General features: G+C 52.4%; 7 protein-coding genes across 7 annotated transcripts; 2 read left to right on the top strand and 5 right to left on the bottom strand.

Moving 5' to 3' along the window:
- Positions 1-978: 978 nt before the first annotated feature.
- On the bottom strand, positions 979-1,596 carry J4E84_007631 (uncharacterized protein; the record flags this gene model as incomplete). Its single annotated transcript, XM_049390214.1, has 1 exon — positions 979-1,596. The coding sequence occupies one exon, from the start codon at positions 1,594-1,596 to the stop codon at positions 979-981; it is 618 nt and encodes a 205-aa protein (XP_049242067.1).
- A 766-nt stretch (positions 1,597-2,362) lies between these two features.
- J4E84_007630 (uncharacterized protein) lies at positions 2,363-3,455 on the top strand (the record flags this gene model as incomplete). Its single annotated transcript, XM_049390213.1, has 2 exons — positions 2,363-2,582; positions 2,635-3,455. The coding sequence occupies 2 exons, from the start codon at positions 2,363-2,365 to the stop codon at positions 3,453-3,455; spliced, it is 1,041 nt and encodes a 346-aa protein (XP_049242066.1).
- A 219-nt stretch (positions 3,456-3,674) lies between these two features.
- On the bottom strand, positions 3,675-4,486 carry J4E84_007629 (uncharacterized protein; the record flags this gene model as incomplete). The annotated part of the gene is made up of 2 exons (XM_049390212.1): positions 3,675-4,445; positions 4,481-4,486. 2 exons carry the CDS (start codon positions 4,484-4,486, stop codon positions 3,675-3,677), a joined length of 777 nt encoding a protein of 258 aa, XP_049242065.1.
- Positions 4,487-5,376: 890 nt separating this feature from the next.
- J4E84_007628 (uncharacterized protein) lies at positions 5,377-6,773 on the top strand (the record flags this gene model as incomplete). The annotated part of the gene is made up of 3 exons (XM_049390211.1): positions 5,377-5,552; positions 5,606-6,377; positions 6,429-6,773. The coding sequence occupies 3 exons, from the start codon at positions 5,377-5,379 to the stop codon at positions 6,771-6,773; spliced, it is 1,293 nt and encodes a 430-aa protein (XP_049242064.1).
- Positions 6,774-7,737: 964 nt separating this feature from the next.
- J4E84_007627 (uncharacterized protein) lies at positions 7,738-8,687 on the bottom strand (the record flags this gene model as incomplete). The annotated part of the gene is made up of 2 exons (XM_049390210.1): positions 7,738-8,061; positions 8,112-8,687. 2 exons carry the CDS (start codon positions 8,685-8,687, stop codon positions 7,738-7,740), a joined length of 900 nt encoding a protein of 299 aa, XP_049242063.1.
- A 768-nt stretch (positions 8,688-9,455) lies between these two features.
- On the bottom strand, positions 9,456-10,673 carry J4E84_007626 (uncharacterized protein; the record flags this gene model as incomplete). The annotated part of the gene is made up of 1 exon (XM_049390209.1): positions 9,456-10,673. The coding sequence occupies one exon, from the start codon at positions 10,671-10,673 to the stop codon at positions 9,456-9,458; it is 1,218 nt and encodes a 405-aa protein (XP_049242062.1).
- A 408-nt stretch (positions 10,674-11,081) lies between these two features.
- Positions 11,082-12,031, bottom strand: J4E84_007625 (uncharacterized protein; the record flags this gene model as incomplete). Its single annotated transcript, XM_049390208.1, has 2 exons — positions 11,082-11,333; positions 11,390-12,031. The coding sequence occupies 2 exons, from the start codon at positions 12,029-12,031 to the stop codon at positions 11,082-11,084; spliced, it is 894 nt and encodes a 297-aa protein (XP_049242061.1).
- Positions 12,032-12,081: the final 50 nt, after the last annotated feature.

The raw sequence follows: 12,081 nt of genomic DNA, 5'->3' as shown, positions 1-12,081 counted from the left end.
CGAGTCAAAATCTTTCGTGATCCTGTCGCCATCTGAGGCTTCATCATTATCGTCCGGGGCCAAGCTCTTGAGATAAGTTAGAAGGACCTGCAGATCACTCGACTGTGCGCGTCCTCCACCCCAGGTCTCTTCAACCACAAGAGTGAAAGCCGTGGCTAGATAGAGCTCTTCCCGACTTGCGACGTTGCAGTGGCGCAAAACTGTACCCATGACAGAGATCAGCCACTCATGGAACTCTTCGTCGCTCTTGTAAGTACTTTCTAGGCACGTGGCGGTCGTTTGACATACTTCATCGACAACTATTCCCTGGAGAAGCAGCACTTCTTCGCCAAGAGAAACATCATCAAGTAAAGATGGCGCCTCGAGGCCGCCACTAGCATTGAAATAATCAGGTAGGTATGAAGCGTCCCAAGCTTCCCGTTGTAGATCTGCGCGAATGGCCCATGTCGGAAACGATTGGCAATCGTTTAAAACGTCGAAGTAGTGATTGATTATGTTAAAAGCGTCTAGATCGCCTCTTTGACACAGAGAATACCGTGTAGCATCTCGCACTACGCTAGAAAGCGATTTCGCATAGTCAACCTCAAGTAATGCTGCTTGACTGCTTTCTGGAAACGTGTCTTTGTCCAGTAAGCCCAAAATGGCAAAGATGCTGTCTTTTGGCTCGGTCTTTTCGAATGCTCGAATGGTCACGTACATATTGGCTAGATATCCGCGCCTCGAAGCGAAACGACGGTCGGGGTAGAGGATCTCGAACATCTCGTTGGCACAGCGCAGGCCAACGCAATTGCAAAGACTATCAGGGATGTATCGATATTTGTACATGAGCCATGCTACAGCTCGTACTGTATAGAGAAGATCGAAAGTATAAGTACCCCAATGGCAGGTATTGAATGATGCAAGAACCACTTCTTGAAGCACCCACAGACGCCTATAATCGCTGAGTTCAACTCGACGTGAGATGGTCGGCGTACAGTCTTACCTGAACCAGTGGTGACTGAAAAGAGCTTCAAGAGCTTCGAAGTCAACACTCGCGCTGAAAGGTTCATTTGAGGTTACAACGGCGCCCGTTGTCCCACTGCGAACGGTTTCCCACAGTAGGGTGCAGTCTGCAGTCGCGGGGCGCATGTCATCCATAACGTCCTGGAGAGCCTTGATGGCTCTCTCAGCCATGTCGTCGTCATCTTCGCCAAGGTAAACGAGATTGTGCTGCGCATTGCTATACACGGTCGCCATCAAAGCTACTTGTGCACTGCGTTCTGTCGTCGACGACTGATCGATGCATATGGCGTCGATCCAGAGTACTCGCGGTCGATCGCTAAGTCGCATGCGTCTAACAGCGGCCTCTGAGCTTGCCGGTACTTTTGTCAGGTGTCCATTGAGCTCTATGGTGGACGGATCTCGAGGAGCTCCCCAGCAATATGAGATAGTCTCGTAGGCTGGCACCGGATCGTCGAGAAGCGAGATGCGTTTCATGGTGCACTCGACGGGCTCACCGAAGCTTGCGGGCGCAACCTCCAGAACCCGTATCTTTCCTCGCGATAAAGGGAGAGCTTCGTAGGGCGATAGGGAGCCGGCCGTCGTGGGAGTGAACATGGTTGCGCTTCTTATAACGTTTGCGTGAATGTACGCCCATAGGAAAGTAGAAGAAACCTTGGAATGCTGGAGAAGGGATGTAGGCTGAAAGGTCGCAGATTTCCTTCAACAGACCGATCAGGCTGAAGATGAAATGCGCGAATGACACCCTCGCCGGAAGGCTGAAGCTCTTGGCTTCTTCCTACCAATCGCGCAACGGCTCCAGCCAGTCCAGTGACAGCGGGGCAAGCCACAATAAGCAGTTGTCAGCTCATGACGCTCCATGAAACTCGATCCAGCTCCGTTCAGAGCAGCTGTAGGTATTATCGTTGCGATGGCCGAGGCCTTTTGGAGTTGACCTTCGACGAGACGCGACTGCCGGGCACCTACCCAGCCCTGGAGGTGCCCAGGTGCGACGGGATGTCGACCAAAGACGCTAGTCCGTGAAGGACCTAGTCAATTGCGGGGCATCTTCGGGACCCGCTGCCATCAGCCACTGTCACCATACCACGGCTGGACGCGTCTTAGTACCCTTTTGAAAAGGCCTTGACGTCCAGACAAATCACAAACTATGGCTACAACACTTTGGCTATGGCTCTACATGACCTGGACGTTCGCTGCTGCAGCGGCCACCACGACGAGGCTGAAGTACATCATGTATCTGACAGGGTAAAGCCAAAGCCTGTGAATGCTATGTGAACCAAAGTCGCTGATGGTTACCAGGCAACATAACGTGGTGCCGGAGCTAAATCTGGTATCGAACATTACTGATGTGGCCCTCGCCTTCATGCGCTCTGATACCTTCAACACTCCCCAGCAAGATGAATGGCCGCTCTTCACTACCATTGAAGAAGTTCGCCCCAAATTTGCTGATGGAACGATCATCCAAGTTGCGATTGGCGGATGGGGTGACACAGATGGCTTCTCGACAGCCGCTAGAACAGAAGAAAGCCGCAAGCTATTCGCTAGCAACGTCAAAGCTATGCTTGACGTGACCGGTGCTGACGGTGCGTTGCATCCTATGGTCTCTACGTTAGAGCTATTTGCTAACTAGAACAGGCATCGACATGGATTGGGAATACCCAGGTGGCAACGGCGAAGACTACAAAACACCTGGCCATCTCAACTCCAATAAAGCTTGGGAGATAGTTGCTTACCCCAAGCTACTAGCAGAAATCCGCTCAGCGGTAGGGCCTGAGAAGGTCATCTCAGCAGCCGTGCCTGGTCTATCACGCGACATGCTAGCCTTCACCCCATCTACCATCCCTTCAATCATGGAGTCAGTCGACTACCTGAACATCATGACATATGACATGTTCAACCGTCGCGACAACGTGACAAAGCATCATACCGGTATCCAGAACTCACTCGAAGCCATCGATGCATACCTCGACGCCGGCGTACCGCCTGAGAAGGCGAACTTGGGACTGGCATTTTACATCAAATGGTACAAGACCGCTGCGAATTCGACATGCAGTGTCAACCCCATCGGCTGCGCGACAGAACTCATGGAAGACCCTGTTACAGGCGCTGACCTAGGGAAAGCTGGCGCATTCTCATGGCACGACTCTGTTCCCGAAGAACTGTCCGCATCGTACGAGCGTGCGATGGAGAATGGTGTTTATGACGAGATTAGTGGTGGACAGTACTACTGGGATGCCGAAGAGAACTTGTTCTGGACCTGGGATACGCCTGAGGCTATTAAGCGCAAGATGCGAATCATCATGAAGGACAAGGGGCTTGGTGGTGTGTTTGCATGGGGATTAGGAGAAGATGCACCGAAGTTTGAGCACCTGAAAGCGAGTAATGAGGCGGTGGCGGCGCTGGAGGGGAATGAGAAAGGGCGTAGACAGACGTCTGGTGAGAGAAGTGAGTTGTAGTAGTCATCGATGGGGGATGTGTGCAGACTTGCGGGTATTCCTCAGATTGCGCTAGCTCATGATAGGTTTAGCTCCAAAGGCCGGCAATAGCACGGGCGGAGGTAATAACCGGCCTTCGCCGCTGCCCTCCTGACTTCGAAGTGACGATACCCAACACTCTACTGTACAATGTGACCTTCCAAACAGTATCATCCTATCGATTCCTCATACTCAACCACCCTAACTCCTTCGCGATCGGCCCCAAGAAGCTTGCCGCCAACCGTGCCCATCCATCTCCTCGACCAAATCGCCATCGCTTCCTGCCGTTATCTCCTCTAGCTTGCGCTTCCTGATCGTTAACGAGGGATAGCATGCTTGCTCGTTTCCCTGTACTTGGGATCTACTGTTTGCCAAAATGATACTGTCGTTGGCATCACCGATGACGCTGTCGACTTCTTCTGCGACACCGGCCACGTCATCTCCGAAGACGCTGTTGATGGTGTCTGGTACCTCTTCTAAAACGGGGACTGCGCGTTGGTGCGTGGCGTTTGGATTATCTGGCTGCTCCTGGATGTCTTCATTGGGAAGCATGATATCCTCTTCGTCCTCGCTGTCTGGAACTTCGAAGCCATGGGGAACTCCAGTTATCCTTCCAAGAGCCTCTCGACCTATTGGGAGTCTCACGATGAGTGAAGGTCTCATGGCTGTCGACGTGCTGGGCGTCGGCTCATGCTTTATTTCGCTCATCCATTTCAGGGTAACGTTGACATAATCCAGGGCGGCAATCATACAGGCGTCAAACCGACGCCATCGGATGGCACAGTCGCTCAACCCTGCTATCAGCGCGTAGTAGGCGATGACTGCGCAAAGCATACCGCGCCCATCCTTGACACCTTCGTCTGTTTCTTGATGTAGGAGACAGAACGGTGATTTGAGATGATTCGCTTTTCGCAATAAGGACGAAGCAGATCGCGGGTATAGTTGAGCCGATTCCACGCCGTTCGAATGAACCTGCACCTCGTCGCGAAACACGATCGATGGCTCACTTCCATTGCTATCGAGGAGTATGTACGCCCACACGGGAACTGTTATACCATCACTCTGCTTTCGGTCCCCGAGTGGGGCTTTCAAAGCTTTGCGTCCCTGTAGAATTGCCTGGTTGAATGTTGGTGTAGCAGGAGAGAGCACTTCCTCTATGACTGTGAATAAGCCGCGGCGCACTAGCGTGGCGTTCAGTCTGTTGATGCAGCGTTGCCATCGTAAAGGCAGTGTCGCTTGAGTCTCCTTTGCAGTCGTCATTGACAGGCGACACAGTACTATTGTTGAACTTTGATATCCGGGAAGGCGAGAGCAAATGCAAAATCAGAGCCGACTCAACGCTAGTGGTATAATCGACGCACAGATTAAGCTTGAAGATCCCGTAGCAGATGAACCGCCATACACCTAAGTCGAAGACCTCATACCGCTGAGGCGCTGACTGCGACATACTCAACGGCGTGTGTGGTCATGGAAAGCTCCCAGGTACTCAGGTACTGATAGAGTATGTTCGCAGAGTTGCACCAGCATGCACTGTACCCAGGAGGTACTCAATGTCGTCTACGGAAACAAAAGCTTAAATTAAATTCAGCGAATACCTCCCGGGTACCTCATGGCTAGGCTACACCTTCTCCATCGAAAGCGCGCTAGAGCCACGCTAACCCCATCCATACAATGCAAACGCCGCGATCAACACAAAACGCGACGCGACAACCGACTCAGCTACCTTACACCGAAAGCACCTGCTTCAATCTCGGCATTGGTTCCAAGGGCCATGGAAAACCAAGTAGGTGCGGCCGATACGGCCCTTGCCGAAACCCAAGCCCGTGTCCCACTTCTCCATCATCTCCCTGTCGCCAAGGTCCGGCTTGTCGCCTTCGTTGACCATAAGAACGAGCGTCCAAATATGATGCCATTTCGTATGCTCTTCGGCACCATCAAGGATGGGAAGGATAAAGATTGCCAGGTGTGGATTCTGCTGCAGAACGACCACGCCGCTGGCCGCTCACCCGAGCAACGCTTCAATATCTTTGACCGTCTCGGCAAGCTCCGAGGAGGCATAAGCGCGGAGGAAGCGGTGAGGTAAGTCATTCCTGCTTTATGAGCTAATGTAGAACACGTACTGACCTCTTCAGACTTGTTCTTGAGGCAAATGCGTTCAAGTGCCTCAAGAAAGCGGGCACTATGGATTTGGACCAGCTCCGCGTAGTGATCAAGTACTACTTCATCTTCAAGGGCGTTAATACACCAGTGCCATGGATAGTCAATGGTTACTTCATCACTTGGCTGACTGCGGCATGCAAGCTGGCTGGAGAGTACGCTGTCAAGGTGGCCGCGAATAGTGAGAAGGAGAAGTCACGCGCCTCTGCTGCACAGAACGCGTACAGTACCAAGCCCTCTGTCTCTCAGTCTAGGCCAGAAGGAGATGGCTCGGTGGTGAGGACGCACGCTTCGCCCGCCCAGGACGTGCACGCTGTCAAGCGGTCAGTCTCTCAGTCTGGAGTAAGAGCTGGCTCGGTGGTGAAGGTGAACGGCCAGCCTGCAGTGGTCAGCCCACCCGTCAAACTGGCCAAGGCCAGGCGCACTCCGCAGCCCACCCCTCAGCGCGCTCCTACGGTCTCTATGATTCCCGCAGTACCAAAAGAACCGACCTTGTTTGTCCCCGAAGGCGATTCTCTCAAGAGGGCTCGCACCATGACCCCAGATCTACCCAGGAAGCGACTGACTACGAGCACACCACCACTGCGATCGACTCCTCCGACGGCTACAGTACAACCCTCGTCCTCGGCAATGGTCAACACAGGCCAAGGTTTCCTCATCCACTCGGACCCCATTGAGGCGGACAACAGTGACGCTATGGACACTTCGCGTACCTCATCAACACGCCGAGACTCTACAGAGGTCCTCGTAAGTTTCCCCTGATCATCTAAAACCCGTTGTATACTAACAGGCTACCAGGTCGAGAAGAGCCCCAACTCCCAGTCGCCCATTGACTTCGCCAACGATTACCGTAAAGCCATCGATAGAAAGAGCAGGTGCAAGGAAAACATCACGATCAACAAGGAAAAGCAGAAGGACGTGCGGAATGAGATCAAAGCTCTTGAGACTCAGCTAGCCGACATGCAGGTGGAGGGCCGGGAGTTGAAGCAAGAGAACCAGCGCATTAGAGTCGAGATGAAGCATCTTCAGTCGTCACTCACCCCGAAGGAGCGCGAAATCTTCCTCCTTGGAGCCGAGATGATGAAGAGAGCGTGGGAGACGAAGGATGCAAAGTCCGAGACCGACAGCAGCGAGGAAGACTAGTGTACGCTTTGCTAGTACGGCGTTAATGGCTTGGACGGGGACTTTTCTTGGTACCGTGGTAGCAGCGGCAGTAGCAACACGATCAGTATGACGTTTACAGACTACGGAGACTCTAGAAGTTACTGTAATCACGTAGCTATCGTATTGTATTCCACACGGTAGTGTGTTCCAAAACTGTCCTACTTCATTCATGCGTCCAAAGTACAGCGCCACAACGCTCGTGTTCCATCTTCAAACTCCTCCTCCAGCTCCTGACATCAGGCTTCCAAAGGTCTGGACTAGTAGGTCTACTTGGTGTCTGGAGCGCAGATCTTGACTTCGCGTCGCTGAGTATTGCTAGGCAGTTCATCTGCATGCGCACTCCGCGACTTCGCCTTTCGCTGTTCGATGCTGGTCAATCATCAGGAGTATTTGGGTATTATGACGCCTCAATGATGTCCAAGGAAGAATTTGTTGATAGCGCGATGCTCCGGTCTATTCGATCGTTGGTCCTTGTTATGGAGGGAGTTTCGCGCTGCCGGTCGGTGCAGGCTTTCGTTTCGGCAGCGAGGGTAGTGGTGTGTGATGACGAGGATCAGACGTATAGTCAAGTAGTTTTATACGCGTCGCTTCCCATGACTCGCATGAGTGCGCAATGTGATAGTTTGGCTGCCACCCACTAGTACTGCGATGTTACGTAGCGACGTGCTAGCCACGACGTCCGCAACCCAAATGATACCCACGCGACGAGATTTGCGCGAATAGACAAAGTCCCGAAGTGAAGGCTGAGAGAACTGGTGACCGGTATTGCGATGTTCTTCGCGCCTGCGTACTAATCGCAGAGGATTGGAGTTCCTATCTGGCGACTGGTCGTCGTAGGCTGGCTTGTGTGACTACTCGTAAAGCGATGCATCCACTTCCATCCACATAGTTCGTTCCAGAAAATGACAGTACCTCGACACCACGCCATGGATCGGCTTTGAGCTCAATCGATTCTGGCAATCTTTCTTGCGGTGTCTAGGCGACCTAGCTCGTAGGCCTCTTCCCTCGACAACGTACTCCAAAGTCGGTCCTTCGCGACCTTGGCTTGATGTCTCTCAGCGATGAGCAACTCTACAGCTTCCGCCTCCATATTGATTTGTTTCTCAATCTCCGACCTCTTCCGCTTCAGGTCCTCTATTCGGTTGTTGTGGCGCTTTATGTTGGTGCAGGCGGTCTCCATTCGGTCTTCGAGATCAAAGTAGCGGTCGATTGGGTCGAGTGGTTCGATCAAAGTTGCACCACTCAATCTTCGTGATTCATCATCGCGCTGCATGCTGTTAGATGACATGTGTTACAACTGTATCCTTCGTAACATACCTTTGCGTCGTAGTCGGTAGTGCTGCATGGTGAGGGTAGCTGATGGACTGATATCGTTGACTTTGAGCGGGCTCTGTGACTTGGAACGACCTCTGAAGGTTGTTGAGGTTCAACCAGGGCTTCTGGTGATTGTTCTCGACCAAGATATTCGGGGACACGAACTCGTAGTTTGACGATCTTGGATGGAGCCTCACTACCAAGCATGGCTTTGAGTAGTCGGTTTTGTTCAAACGTGAGTTTCGGTTGGTATCTCTTCGTCAACTTCTTTCTCGCGAAATAGTATGTGGCCAAGGCCTCCAGCTTCTCCGGGGTTGTGGCAAGCTTGAACCAGGCACAGGGTTTCGCTTTCTCTAGAGCCTCTTCAACGGTGATGACTTGAGGCTTGGCGTTGCCCTCGGGGTAGTAGATCTGCCAGATGAGGGACGTCGTGGCCTTGTCCAAGTAGATCCAGACATCAGCTTTCTCTCCCGTTCCACGGATCTCGCCATATAGTAGCGCTGTCTTCACAGTATTTGGTATCTCGTTTTGTCTCATCCAATTGAGATCATTGAATGAGAAGCCGTCGGAAGAGTCCATAGTTTGTTTGTTGGGCTGGGAAAGGCTATGCGGGCTCTGGACAAGTACGGGATGCGTGTGCGAAGATTGGAATATGATGTTGTCTTGATATCAAAGCTTCGAGTACTATGAAAAATATTGGGAAGTACAAAATAGAGATCGTGTCAATCGTTGTTCAGACCGCTCTTCCCTTGGCGAGATGTGGGTCGTTCACAGCTGCTCGGAAATGCGTGACGTGGTTTGCATGAACGCAATCGCACGTGGGCCACAAGGTATCGATACGTCCCAGGTTAAAATTCTTCGTACATACTGGAAGGGTCGAGGTGGTGATCGCTCGCGAGGAAAGGACGCGACGCGAATTTACGTTGGGGAGCCAAGAGTTTTACCGTTGGCGCATTTGCTGATTACGTCATGCGTCATCCAACTTGCGGGGGCCACTAGCTGATTCAGGATTCCTGAAACTCAATTCACAGCTCCTTCAGTTTCTCCCCCTTTCCATCGACATGTTGCCAATTAATTTGACTCAAAGCATTGAGGATGTTGTAGAGAGTCCATCTGTTACCAGTTCTACTTCTGTACACACGATCAATTCGTCTCTACTGGTAACTTGAGCTACCTAGGTATCCTCCTCGGGCCACGTCCATCTGCAGCTAGTCATCCCTTGCTCCTCCCAGGTCATGCGAAAAGAACGCAGGATCTAACCCCGCCATTTCTCTAACCAACCATCAAACATGCAATTATCAGCACCTCCAAGCAGTGCGTCGGGGGTAGGTCCGTGCCTTCCGGAGACTACTCCCGCCGTTGACGCTTAGTCTCCATCCTCCGTCCAGCTTCAAACCCAAAGTCCAGATGCTCATCTTTATCTAGCTGAATCTGCAGCTGCTTCTTCTCCGCTCGCACGCGATCTTTCTCTTCTTTTAAGTCGCCCTGCCGGTTGCTGATCGTGTTGATGTCCGCTTGTAGCCCCGCTACTTGGTCCGCGATACGTACACGCTCCGTCTCCATGTCGCTGATTCTACTGTCAAGATCTTCTTCCCGGGCTTTGAGCGCAATGTATTGATCCATCATCGTCTCGCGGTCGATGTCGTCCGGGCGTGCGCCGTCGGCTGGTTGTACTTGATCTGCTTCGTTGTTGTTACTAACGGAAAGGTCTCGCATCTCTTCATCTTCAGGGCGCTCGTGAAGGGAAGGCTGAACCGACGCGAGAAACGGGGAAAGTGGTCGGGAATAGGATGAGAAGTTGCTAGATCCCTCGCGAGGAGCGCTGCGCTTTTCTGTCTCAGGCTGAGGCTCAAGATTTGAGCCCGAACTGTGCCGGCGCTTGCGAGTGTCCACACTGCGCATGCTCTTGGGACGGGATGGCGCGCGCGACACCTGTCTTGATGGCGCTAACGAAGCTGCATACGAAGGTTCTCGTGGGTCTTGGACCTGCGAAACAACACTCTGATCGCGCCCTCCAGTAGGCATGACTGATGAGCGCCGGCTTGCTGCCTTGTTGGCTTGCGTCTCGTTGTATATGGCCTTGTAATGCTGACAGACGCGCATGAGGGCCTCTTTGAACGGGCCAGACGACACCGGATACTGCAGTTGCATATCGATACCTCTACGGATAAAGAAGTACTTCGCGATAGCTGCGACCGCATCGGGGTCTTTCGCATGCTTGAAAGGCGCTGAAGCTAATGCGACGTTCTGGACTGAACCCGGGCGCACGCCCGCCTCATGGCCTTTGGCGCCTTCGATGGTCTGGAAGGTTATCATCCGGTAGTCGTGGTGGCTCTTCTTCTTGTTATGGTAGTTGAGGGTCCAGTAGATCCAGAGCGAGCCTTTGCTCTCCATCATGTCGCCATAGAGGAGTCGCTCGGGCGCTGCTTCGGCGATCTCGTTTTGCGGCTCGAAAGTGGCGCGCTTGTAGGGGAGGAAGTTGAGCAGAGGCGCGTCGTCGCCAAGGTCGCGCTTGAGTTTGGCGTAGGAAGGGCTGTCGTCAGGTTGAGGTGATGGAGCGGACATGGTGGTGAGAGCCACAATGTCTTTGACAGGTCTGCACGCTTGGGTGTGGTAAAGCTGAGTGTGCGGATGCAGATGCGGTGCCTACCGCAATGATCAAACGAGGTAGTCATATACTCAGCGAGATGCGCTAATTACGAGAGTGTATTAGTTGCTTCTGGATCATTCACTACCTGATCATTATCTATTGCTGTTACATCATTGGAAGGTAGGTCAACGGCATAACGAGGAGTCTCTTTTCTATTTAATCCTGGTGTACGGCTGAAATTGGTACTTCAGAAGTATACAATACATTAAGATCTACAAGTTATACAAGTAAGACGCTGTGTAGCCTCCAGGGTAGGCTTTGCTGCTTAAGCGTTCAAGTGTATGACTGACAATACAGGACGTCAAGACCTTCATCAAGCGACTCTAACCGAGCTTTCGGCGCTTCTCCTCGCGCTCCATCTGCCCGCCTAACTTGAAGATATCCATCAAGCTCATGCCCTTGAATACCAGTTCACGGCGAGCGTTTAACTCGGCCTGCTTCTCTTTGTTCACGTGGCACCGCTGTTCCAACGCCCTCTTCTCTGTATCTAGAGCACTGTCGGAAGCCTGGAGCTCGCGCTCGTCGTCGCAGACCGCAAGGAGGGTTTCGAGTTGCTCAACGTTGACATCATGAGTCTGTCGACGTTAGTATTGTTGCAAGGATGTGTTGTTTTTTTCGTTTGGGTACTTACGAGAACGGAGGATACCTCGGCAGTGATTATTGAGGTTGCCTTGACTGGCTGAGTAGGCTCAAAAAGGTCCTCTGGAGGATCACTGAGGACGCTGTCATGGTCATCAATCAGCGTTACTGACGGTGAGCGCGATGATCTCTCCTTTGCTTCCTCGAACTCCCGACAAACGACTCTCAAGCTGTCGACGAAAGTGCGAGTAATCGGTATAGATATCTCCAGCTCGCTAGCGCCTCCCGCCTCCCTTGATACGAGAGCCTTTAGGTAGTAGTACTTGGCTAGCGCCACGTGCTTGCCCTTCGCTGCTTTCTTCGGGTTGTTGAACGCGCTAGCGAGTGCAGAGACAGTGGTGCTGATGTTGCTGTCATCGTGCTTGGTGAAAGCATTCGTATCGGGGTCGAATGAGTGGAATTGCATCTCGGGATGCCGGCCTTCCTTGGTGGGTGGGTAGAAGAGGACCCAGATTTCTTGCGGTCTCTTGCTGTATTTGTCGACGATATAGCCAAATCTGATCTTGAAGGATATAGCGCGAGGATCGTAATACTGCGAAGCGGTGACTATCTGGTCGTACGGCGCGTGATCGAGTAAGCTAGCGTCGCCAATTTCCGTGTAGAGCTGGACCAGATTGGCCTTAGCGACAGGCATCTTGGGCGTGATTACCGAATACGTGTCGTCTTTTATGAGATCTGTTTGGG

The sequence above is a fragment of the Alternaria hordeiaustralica genome (genome assembly GCF_023758085.1).
Source record: "Alternaria hordeiaustralica strain BMP 2776 chromosome Unknown scaffold_17, whole genome shotgun sequence".
Taxonomy (NCBI): Eukaryota; Fungi; Ascomycota; class Dothideomycetes; order Pleosporales; family Pleosporaceae; genus Alternaria; species Alternaria hordeiaustralica.
This window is presented reverse-complemented; position numbering and strand designations above follow the sequence as displayed.